This window comes from Schistocerca serialis, chromosome 2, assembly GCF_023864345.2.
Source record: "Schistocerca serialis cubense isolate TAMUIC-IGC-003099 chromosome 2, iqSchSeri2.2, whole genome shotgun sequence".
Classification (NCBI taxonomy): Eukaryota; Metazoa; Arthropoda; class Insecta; order Orthoptera; family Acrididae; genus Schistocerca; species Schistocerca serialis.
In genome coordinates, this window is record NC_064639.1 from 702,754,931 (window position 1) to 702,766,973 (window position 12,043).

Below are 12,043 nucleotides of genomic sequence, written 5' to 3' on the forward strand. Positions count from 1 at the left end.
GGCAGAGTTGCCAAGTCTCTGTAATGAGAATGCAAAAGTGGTACAATATTTCAATCGACATACTTGTGTGAAAAACCTTTTTTCGATTTTGAAACTAAATACGTCACATGGCAATTTGAGTGCGAAACTCAGTGAAATTGTCTGCGTCTGTCCGTATGGGGACAGTTTGTACCAGATAAAAATTATATCATGTCTTCAGCGCGCGAAAAATAATTAAATAACACTGAAAATTTGTTTTGTTTGTGTCCTTTGTCGTTGAGAAACGTGGAATATAAAACCATTTAGCATGCAGTTTCTGACTGCACTGCTATTTGAATGCGGCACGTTCTCAGTTTCCCCCACTTGCCCCCCCCCCCCCCCCCCCTCCCCCCGCGCTGAGACAGCGTGCCGCGGCGGTGAGGGAAGCAAGTAGCGCGGCTGAGCGCTTTGGCACTCGTGCCTGGGCAGGGCCTGGCTTAGAGGCTCTAGTGTCACAGCATGTGCTGCTGGGTAGAGTACGGTTGTGGACTGCAATTTTGTGAATATATGCTGCAAAAAATGGTGGTAATTGGCGAAGACATTAATTTCTTCTCTTCTTTCATTTCTTTGCCATCGTTTCGCTATATACATACAGTGGTGAGCCAAAACATTATGACCACCTGCTTAATAGCTTGTTTGCCCGTCTTTGGAACGTAATACATCACTGATAATGTGTATCAGAGTTCCGACAGTTTCTTGATAGGTTTGTGGAGGTATGTGGCATTAGTTGTCTACACGCAGGTCATGTACTCGTAATTCTCGTAAATAACCTGCCGCTGATTTGCGTAATTGATGATGACGTACAATAGCGACCGATATGGGTTCCATAGGATTTACGTCAGGTGAATTTGGTCCCGTAGACATCAATGTGACTTCACTACAATGCTACTCAAATCACCTGCAGCACGGTTCTGGCTCTGAGACACGGACAGTTGTACTACTGAAAGATGACATCGCCGTCGGAGAATACGTCGAGCATGAAGAGATGCACGTAGATCGAAGCTGTCAGCGTGTCTTCAATGACCGCTGCAGGTCCCATGCAAGCGCAGGAGAATGTAACCCGTAGCATAATACTACTCCCACCAGCCTGCGTCCGGGGCGCGCTGCACGTTTCGAGCCACCGTTTACGTCGAGGACGGCGTTTATGGAGACGACCATCTACATAGTGTAGCAAAAATGTGATTCATTCGTAGAGCCGACGCATTTCCATTGATCTACGGTCGAATCCCGATGGTCGCGTGCCCACTGCAATCGTAATTAACGATCTGTTGGGTCAATATGTGAGCACGTGGGGTGGTATGACGCGGGGCCCCATGTTCAACAATGTACGGTGAACGGTGTGCTCCGAAACACTTATGCGTGCACCAGCATTGTGCTCTTTCGGCAGAGATGGCACAGATCACATCTATTCTATTTTACAGAGGAGCCAAGCCTCCGAATTCTTCTGTGAAGAGTTGTGGACGTCCAACCATTAAGCGCCTAGTGATAGTTTCTCTGTCCTTTCACCTCTTTCCGTAGATGATCACGACAGTAGCACGTGAACATTCGACCAGCTTCGCTGTTTTCGAAATACTCGTTCGTGGGCTCGGGATAGTAATAATCCGCCCTCTCTCAAAGCCACTTATCTAAATGGATTTCCCCATTTACAGTCCACATCTTCGCTAGGATGGTCCCCTGTCCGCGTCTGCTCCGCTTACATAGTTTTGTTACCGCGTCACGTGCCCGCAACGCCACCAGGGGGCACCCAGTGTTGCGGTGGGTAGTGGTCACAATATTTTGGCTCATCAGTGTACATCTTTGATATTTTAGAATATTTTTTTGTTTCTCCTATAATATAAACTGTAATATAAAATGTAACTTTATTTATGTTTCTGCACGAATCTCTTATTAATGGAACTTGTAACAATTTCAACTTATTTTTGATATTTGTAATGCTTTTGTTAAAAGAATCACTGAGCCGTGGTAAAATTTGCTGTTTTGAAGAGCTGCGACGCCCTGCGACGGGAGATCGGCGCGCCTTCCTGCGTCCGTTGAAGCAGCTGGCAGCGGCGGTTCGGGAGAGCGTTGGGGGTGCTGCGCCAGGTCTTCGCCAGAAATTGCAGTTTATTAGAAGTTCAGTGATTGGACATACGTTGTTTCATTTACTTGTTAAATTCTACTTGTTTTCTTGGTGAGGTCACCAGTCGCTTTGTTTTGGGGTCGTCCCACCATTCTTCTCCGTTTGCCCACCCGCGGGAAGGTGGTTATTGTGAATTGGGTGGTCCGTTTTCCCCTTGTGGAATTGGGGAGGTTTAAAGCAATTTGGGGTTCAGATTGTTTAGTACCCCCCCCCCTCCCCCCTGTCAATCTGCCATACGTTAATAGCTGCCTCTGTCATGGTTGTCGGATTCGGTGTTGACGAATTTATTGCTTAAAGACCGAATTCTTGAAATATGTTTCTATCTTGCTTACATCTTGCGTGGTGGTATATGTGTAATGTAGAGCATGTACATTTTTACGTAAGTCTGCATTTTATGGGTTTTATTTAAATAGTTATTTTAGGTTATAAGCTTGCCACCCTTCCACCGTAAGAGTCCTAAAAAAAAAAAAATTGCACTTTCAGTGGCAAATAATTTGAGGATTCTACCATTTCCATTCCTCTTACGGGGTGCATAGTTTACATGTTTGTGTGAGTTGTTAAAAATTTTTTTGTTTAAAGTAATCTGGTGTGTTGCAGATTTGCACCAGTGTACTCTTTCAGAGGTTGTTGTGAGCGGTCATGACTACGGCCGTGTTGAAAGGGAGCAGGCAAGCTTCTCAGCCCGAAGGCTCCTACTGTTAATATTGTTCTTTGCTTCTAAATAAAACTGTAACTTGGTATTTCGAGGGTGCTTTTCTACTTATAATTTTAATTCTGTTTTGAAAAGCCTTTTAGGAATAAAATTCACATTTGTTAAATTGTGACTTGATATTTCGAGTGTGCTTTTCTGCTCATAATTTAAAATCTGTTTTGAAAAAGCTTTTAGGAATAAATTCATATTTGTTAAAAGTGATTTTCCATCAGTTACTTCCTGACAACTACTTCCACGCTCATCTAGTGTGATTAAATGTGTAAATGTTCTTGATGAATCGCCAGTAAATAAAGTAAATTCTTAAAAAAAAAATTTGAAAGTAAATTTACGGTTCAATCACGTAATAATCTAATATGCAGAACTGATACAAGAACTGTCATACGAGAGTAATGGCAGTATTTGCAGTCGAACAGAGAGTGTACGTGTACCTGTGTATGTTCTGTAACGTGCCGGATAAACCCACACGTAAAATTTCTGATTGAGTTCTTATGTTTCGGACACAGTTAGAACTAGATTTCGAAGTGAACATCATGAAAGAAAATGTTAGACTCTTTGAATACTCGGCACTTCGAAGTATTGTAAACAATAGTGACAATCCATACGCTAGAGAGCATTGATGGCCGTTATTAAAACCAAATTGTCTGTAGTTATCCAGATTGCAGAAACAAATGTACTTTGAACTTTATTACTTTGTTTGTAACTTGATGAAAAGCTATGTGTGTTAAAACATTAACCGTGGCTGTGAAAATGTCGTGTAGTTGTAATTAAAGTGCAGCTACTCACAGAGGTCCAGTGTGAGCTGCAATTATCGTACGGCAGCGAAACTTTGTTGATACTCTACTGCGTTAATGTGGAACCGATTTACGCTGGAAAAAAATTAGTTCCAGTTTCGGTCCCCAGGAGCAAATCTAACACTGTGGACCCATCTGTTATGGATTAGGAACGGAACGTGGACAGAAAAAGTCAAACAAGTGAGAAAGGCATAATATTGATTTTATCACTAACCACCACTTACACAATTTGTTCGATATGAGTAACGGAGACGTCGCCAAGATGTGTACAGCGCCACATTTGCACCTGATGGCCAAAATTGGAACTAGTTTTTTCCAGAGTAAATCGGTTTCAGGTTAACGCCTTACCAATTTCGCCAATTTCGCTGTCTACCAATTCCGCTGCCATACGATAATTACATCTCCCATACTAGACACTGTGAGTAGCTGCATTTTAATTATGACCATCTGGCATTTGAACTGATTACTACATGTGAGACTGCTTCATCAAAATTGTGAATTCGCGATCATGACATGCGTAGCTTTACTATTGGCGAGATAAAGTGAATTTTACACCATTTCAAAACTGTGTACCGGATGTTAAAACAGAATTACGTGTGTAAGGAATGTTATAATGTTCACTTATGATCTTGGACCTATAAAGCAACAATTCCTTCCGACCAGTCTGTGACCAAAGGAACGTGGCAGAAGATAATATTACCTCCTGGAATTCATATGCCGAGTAAGAGGTTGTATCTTTGCAATTTAACGATTGATGGAGATACTTATTTTACCCCCATCACCACCGACGAGCCGCCATCAACATCAAAACGCATCGACCACGCACAGGTAAGCTGCAACATAAAGAACCCTCTCGCTCAATGAATACTCCAAGTTATTTAACATTTCCTGCTGTAATTTTCTTTTCTTTGTAACTTTTGGTCACCATTTCTCTATCTATAAATAAATATAGTAAGCGTTCACAATCATTGTTGAATTTGTTGATCTCTCTATTAGCTATTTATCACCGTCGTCTTGCTTTTTTATTTTAATGTAGATGTTATCTCCTGTGTTTTTACGTATCTTTGGGAAGGATGCGTTCTTACCTATGTGTGCAGTATTTATATTGGGAGAATCTATTTGTTTTTCTGCGGTAGGCGCCGTTGGTTCCCGTGCATCGACCAATAGAAGCAAGGTTACTCGCAGGATATTGGTGCAAGGTACGAAATCAGTGGGAACTTTAAATTTCATAGCTGTCCAACGGCGCGGACTTAGGGCTGTGATTGAAAAAGACTCGAACTGTTCGAACAGTTTACGTCACAGTTCGGGAAATCTCGTGGTCTGTTCAATATTCTGATAGGCCTGCGACCTAGTGGCTTTTGTTGGTGCTATCACGACCTTTCTCAGTATTTTTAACGCATTGTGGATTTTAATAATAAAAATAATTGTGAAACACGGTCTGAAATATCTTCCAGGATGTAGGTCATGCGTGACAATGGCAACAAATAAATAAATAAAAGATCACAAGCGTGACTCTGCCCAATTCTGACGGTTTCGCTCGTCCCGCGATCTAGTGACCTTTGACGGTACTACCTCCAAAAATTTGTTTGCAAGAGGTGGTGGGTTCCAATCTCGCCAGGTGCAGTAAACTAGTTATTTTTAAATTTTTATCGAAATTCCTTTGATCATCATTTTCATTCAATTAATTGGTATAAATGTCATTTTTTATTTCCATTCCTTTGTCACATATTTTTAATCATAATATCAACTTCTTCATTTGCTCTCATTTTTCTTCCTATTATTCTTTCTCACTTGAAATCTTTGTTCATGTGTTTTTAATTAGTTTTATATATTAATCTCGATTTAGTTTCTTTTGTTTTATCACCCTGTTCCTTCGTCCACGTTATTGGGTTCATTATATCTATTTTTCAATTTGCTTGAATTTCGCTTTACTTATAAACCATACTTTCATTTAAATCTTCATATGCGTTATGTTGTCCTTAGTGTAATAGGTATTTAGGTTCTGTTTTAAATGTCTGTATGGCGATTAACATTGCAAAAAAAATTGCACATTTGGTAACAAAAAATACATTTTCACACAATTGCCCAGTCAATAGAAAAAGATTATTTCGTCTTTTGTTTTTTAAATGATAGATCGGAATTTAGAAAAAATGGAATATTATAATAGATAAATATAATTAAATTCATTTTCACAAAAATTCCGATTGGAAAAAGAATGATATAAAGAAAAAAATCAAACAAATGAAAAAGTTCGTACAGTGATTGATGTGATGTGACAAAAGAGCAGAAATAAAAAAAATACATTTAAACCAATTAATTGAGTAAAAATGACTATCAAAGTCATTTAGATAAAGATTTAAAAATAAAAAAAGTTAATGATCTGACGAGACTCAAACCGACAACCCTCTGTGTGCGTAGGCATTATGATATCCACTAGACCACGCAACCAGTCTATGTATTACTGTTGAATATCAAGCAAAATTCAGAATTTTTTTTCGTCAGTTACTCGCAAACGAAGGCCCACGAGGGTGAATGGCTGCAGGGTGTGATATCTGGGATCTTAACCTACATCATCGTATATTTGGTTTCAAAAATTTGTTCCCACTGCTGAGGACATCTTGTGAATGTTGCCGTCTTGTTTTCAGACTGATTAAAATCGTGTAATGTTTTTATCTGTTATTCTACTATGTAAATTGCTCATCTGCATCATACTTCGTAAATCATTACCGTCTCAAATAAAGAAATGAAATATTATACTGGGCTAAGTCAAGTATTATTTTTTCGGAGGATATCGTTTGTCTTTGCCTGTTACCTTTACTGAAAAATCAACCGAAATATTTATATATACATATATATCGGCAATATATGAGAAATCGTATTGTAAATTTGTTCAAACGTAGTAGGAGTTTGTGCAGTGGTAGGATTTAAAGCTATTTCCTCCAGCGTTTCACGAAATTGTAAAATTTTAAGCGGAGCCATAGCTTATTGTTGTCGCTAGTTCGTAGATTCTTGCGTATCCTGGACTCGCGTCGCGTGAACCAAACGTCACGAGATTGTTCGAACAAGCTCGATACTGAATCGAACACTGCGACGTATCGGGAAATCTAGAGCCCGTTCGATAGTGAGTATCGTTTGCCCAGTCCTATGCGGACTATGTTCACGGTCAGTAGATCGTCATATTACTGCAAGCCCATGACCGACTGCAAGTTTGTGTTTTATGAATTGTAACCGAGCAACATTACAACCTGTTTCACTGTTATTTACGATGTTTGCTTGTAAAATTCTGATACAGTTCATTTCAGTAACTTGGGCAGTGAAATGGATTCTTCTGAGTTAAAGAATAATCAAACTTTATTTCATTACGTTTCCAAGTTGAATGTTCAGATAAATTCACAGTCAAAATTACGCAGAGTAGATCTCTTGGAATCGGATTCTTCACAAATTGTATAATGTGAGAGATGGCTGTATGATTGTTGAATTAATACAAGTTAATTGAAAAAGTGTCAAAAAGCACAAAATGGCTTTATAAATGTCTAGGGAGGTTCACTGAGACATGTGAAAGGATCAAGTAAAAATAAAGATACTGAGCAAAATATATTTATTAATATGCATTCCACATTAATATACATATAAGACATTTTATGGTTTTGTATGTATCCAAACCAATGAAGCTATACGTATTTACAGACAGATAATACAAAAATGATTTCGACGAATAATTACACCTGTGAACAAAGGAAACCGTCACTGGTGTCGCAGATGGTTTGTTAGCTGCAGAGAATGGCTTCTGGTTAACTGAAATTGAACGGCAGTCCGTGCGATTCTGAATGTGTGTAGCACTTGTCGGACGGTGATACGTGTTAGGAGAGGCACGTTTTAATGACTCGAGTGTCAATGTGGCTAATAAATAGTACAATAAATAAATAGGGAAATAAATTAATGTGCAGTGTGGGAGGGAGGGGGGCAGGGAGCGCGCGCCTAGACGAGCAGGCGGTCGTTGGCGCAGGCGGGCCCCTTGGACGGCCAGTTGCACGCGCCGATGGACTGGTCGTAGGCGAGGTGCACGGGGCAGTTGAAGACGTGCAGCGTGTAGCGGCCCTTCCACTGGTCCCAGTGGCACGCGTAGAACTTGTCGCAGCGGTGCGGGTGCCGGAAGAGGCCGGCGCGCTGGCAGTCCACCGAACCCTGCAGCGTCTCGTCCAGAGAGCGCAGCCCGCCGGGGCCGTACCGGTCGAAGGCGCCCGACACCGCTGACCTGCAGGCACAGTGCTTACTCCTTATGCGGCAGTTCCGACAGACAGCCTGGGGCAGCGCATAAATAAATATACAAGCTGTTTGAGAACGAGTAGAGTTGTAAAACTACCATAGGCCGTCACTACCGTAGTTTTCCTAGCGTCCTCAGGCAGCAACGATCGTAACCGCGTTACTTGTACTTTACGTGTGTTGCATACCTATCGGGCGTTATCTCATTTAGATCCCTTTGTGTGCGTATGCAGTCAGTGTCTTACAATTTCCCCTACAAACGGGGAGTGGTGAACCGTCGAAACTGAGGAAATATGGAAGGCTGCACAACCTGCGGAACATTTTCTTCTACATAGTTATCCCCCCCCCCCCCCCCTGTTACTTAAAAATAAACAGTAATTGTAGGAAAACTAAAACTGTCAATGTTTAATTCAGGTCTTGCTCGAAAGATGTTGATTAGTAATGTGAAACAGAGAGATGTATTAAAAGTTAAAAAAAAGATACAGATTTATCATATAGAGCTATAAAACGCTGTTCCTTCAAACAAAAGGTAAAATTAAAGAAAAATATTTAAAATTAAATAAAAACACATCTAACATCCGTTTCAATACCTCATCGAACTTATATAAAACGTGTTTCTCTTATTTATAAAAAATGGTTCAAATGGCTATAAGCACTATGGGACTTAACACCTGAGGTCATCAGACACCTCTAGACTTAAAACTACTTAAACCTAACTAACCTAAGGACATCACACACATCTATGCCCGAGGCAGGATTCGAACCTGCGACCGTAGCAGTAGCGCGGTTCCGGACTGAAGCGCCTAGAACCGCTCGGCCACAGCGGCCGGCTTGTTATTTATAGTCGGCCGAAGTGGTCGAGCGGTTCCAGACGCTACAGTCTGGAACCGCCCAACCGCTACGGTCGCAGGTTCGAATCCTGCCTCGGGCATGGATGTGTGTGATGTCCTTAGGTTAGTTACGTTGAAGTAGTTCTAAGTTCTAGGGCACTGATGACCTTAGAAGTTAAGTCCCATAGTGCTTAGAGCCATTTGAACCATTCTTGTTATTTATAAACAACTTACACGCTTGTCAATAATAACAGGAAACTATAGCCTTTGATCGTGATGAAGAACGCCCTATTGAGTATAAAATAACAGCAATAATTGTACTAGCTTTTTGTGTTTGTGCATGTAACCTGCACTTGCATCAAAAGTAATTGTTTTGGTTCCATAAAAGGGCAGTAGTTACCCAATGAACTAATTTTTATTACTTATAAAACGCAATTTATACTTTGTATCGACGTAAAAATGCTCTAACACTGAACGATGTGCCGTTCTAATTATGTGTAAAACAACCAAGCAAACAAACAAAAAACAAAGAAAAGTCGTCGGCTCCCATTTTCTTTCTTTCACATTCATATATGTATGTATGCTACCAATAGTACCGGTAAGCCTACCATTTACTACGTCATTTATGGACTATACCAGAACTACATAACCGTAGTTTTGGTAGAGCACAACCATAGGGACGAGTAGTCAAAAGTTCCCCGGACACAATACCAGGTTAGTCACAAGTACCTCCAGGATTTCAGAACACGACTCCACGAAAACCACGAGACACACAGATAAATGCGAGCATCTCTCTAGGTTTCGATTTGTGAAACGCTCCGTGGCGTAGTTGCAGAGTGTACCACTAGGGGCAACCATGTTAGCACATGTGGACCAATCCTCCACTAACGTGGAGAATACGTCGAGTTGTTTAGTTGCTAAAAGGCACATAAAGTACCTCACAAACTTAAACCGACATTTCCTTAGAAACGGTCGTATATCTACAGGTAGGACGAGATACATGTTCGCCGTTCTTTTACCCTCTTCCACTGAGCGGAGTTTCTGGGAAATCGCGTTATGGCAATTGCCGTGTTTGCCTCGTCGGTATTGTTACTCAAACTAGTTCAGGCGTGCGGATAGACAACCCAATGAACAGACTTCCAAAGCGGGCTGCTGTTGTTGCAGCTTCCGGGCAGTGGCAGCAGTGACCTCAATGAATTACACACAGTTATTTTAATTTGCCATATCACGAACGGTGTCGATTTTGCGTGCCTGAGAGCTGCAATACGCACTGATACATGCATATTTTGTGTACGTCTTCTTGTACTTTTTGGGCAGTCGACTTCTAAAACGATGGGGGAACGTATGAATAACTATGCATTGGACATCCACTTAAAAGGGCACACTGCTAAGTTTTGAGCACTGTAGATAATATACACCTGGTACACCGCAGTCGTTCGATCGTGCATTGCTAACGAAAGTCATGGCCGCGAAGTGGTGTTTATGTGTCAGTTGGGTCTGTGCAGTCAGCACAGTATTTTATCCATGTTAATGATGGTTGAACTCCGTAGCTGTGGACTCAGTTACTCGAAGAAATACAGCAAAAAGCCATTTTTTATGCTGAAAAAATGTGGCTGGTTATGCCACATTTCTTGAAATTGTTCAATGCAGTAAGATGGCTTGAAGCAGAGACGTGGCAGATGGCAGAAAGGGGTTATTACATTTGGAAATGCTCAGAACATCTCCGTGAATGAAATGCCAAATTTTTTGGTTTATCCCTTTAGGCTGTTCAATGTGTCTACATCGAATTATGTACCACATGCATTCGTGTAACACAGAGTAAGAACAACGATCGTAAAAAGAGCCTAACTGACGAGGACCGGAGCTGAGTGTTGTGCCTTGTCAATGACAGTATGTTTCAAACCCAACTGAAACTACTCTTGCCAGTGAATCCTGGTCTGTATCAATCAGTTTCCGAATGAACGGCATGGATGTGTGTGATGTCCTTAGGTTAGCTAGGTTTAAATAGTTATAAGTTCTAGGGGACTGATGACCAAAGAAGTTAAGTCCCGTAGTGCTCAGAGCCATTTTTTGAGCCGAGTGAACGTTGCGAAGGGAACTGCTTGCATTGGGTATTCGGAGTCGGGTACCTAGCTGAAGATAAATCTGCATGTCTTCAGTGGGCTACATAACAGAGATACGGAACACCAGTTAAGTTGTGGCGTGTAGTGCGTTCCAATGAATCGCGATTATGACCCTATTCAAATTATGTGGGACACCGAGTGCACCGACAGCGCAAAGTGGTGTTTAACCCACACTGTGTGGAGAGTGTAATTCAGGGTGCAACTCGTTCTATGATGATTGTGGTGTTTTTCGTACCAAGACTTGGGCGCACTCATTCACATTACCATGATCATGATGAGCATGCTTTGACCATTCCAGTCTTCCAAGATGACAATAGGCATGTTCGCAGGGCTGTACGAATACCTCCCTTGTTTGCTGAACACTCAGGCGGATGTCGCATGTCGATTGCCGCTCTAAATCACCCGACCTTATCGACATAGAACATGTCTGGGACTAATTGGAACAATGGGTGAGACATAGTAATCAACATTCTCGCAATCTCAACGCTCTAATAATCAATGAGTGGCTCCAGCTGGGTAAGGCACACCTCGAGAAACTTATGGACTACCTTCGTTGCCTTATTGAGGCCATTATCAAAGCTAGACGCTGTGTCACGTGGCATTACCGTGATGTCTCTTGATTGTGATGAAATTTGTGTCTGTTGTGCTTATTTCGGCAGTCGATGAACTGGACAGTTTCGACTTAATATATGTATATAGCAGTCGTTACGGTGTTATTAAAAAAAACAAACAAAAAAAAACTTTTTGAATGGGACGAAGTCGGTAGATGTCATGTATACGTACCGATAAAGAAACAATTACAATTTCAGAAAAATTGGATGATTTATTCAGGAGAAAAAGCTTCAAAAGTCAATATCGCGTTGTTCCACCTTGGGCCCCTATGCGAATAATTATTCGGCTTGACAATGATTGACGGAATTTCTATCCAAATTCTGTCAAATTGGCGTGTTAGATCGTCAAAATCTCGAGGGGCCCTGCCAATAATGCTCCAGACGTTCTCCACTGGAGAGAGATCCGGTGACCTTGCTGGCCAAGGTAGGGTTTGGCAAGCACGAAGACAAGGAGTAGAAACTCGAGCCGTGTGCGGGTGGGTATTATCTCTCTGAAATGTAAGCCCAGGATGGCTTGCTATGAAGGGCAACAAGACGGGGTCTAGAATATCGTCACGTACCGCTGTGCTGTAACGG

At 41.4% G+C, this 12,043-nt stretch overlaps 1 protein-coding gene across 1 annotated transcript in view; it reads right to left on the minus strand.

The window, feature by feature from the left end:
• Positions 1–7,223: 7,223 nt before the first annotated feature.
• LOC126456344 (uncharacterized) overlaps positions 7,224–12,043 on the minus strand; it is a 231,013-nt gene continuing 226,193 nt past the window's right edge. The window contains exon 19 of the mRNA XM_050092096.1: positions 7,224–7,895. Coding sequence (XP_049948053.1) covers positions 7,619–7,895 — 277 coding nt within the window. The 3' untranslated portion in view covers positions 7,224–7,618. The remainder of the gene's footprint in view (positions 7,896–12,043) is intronic.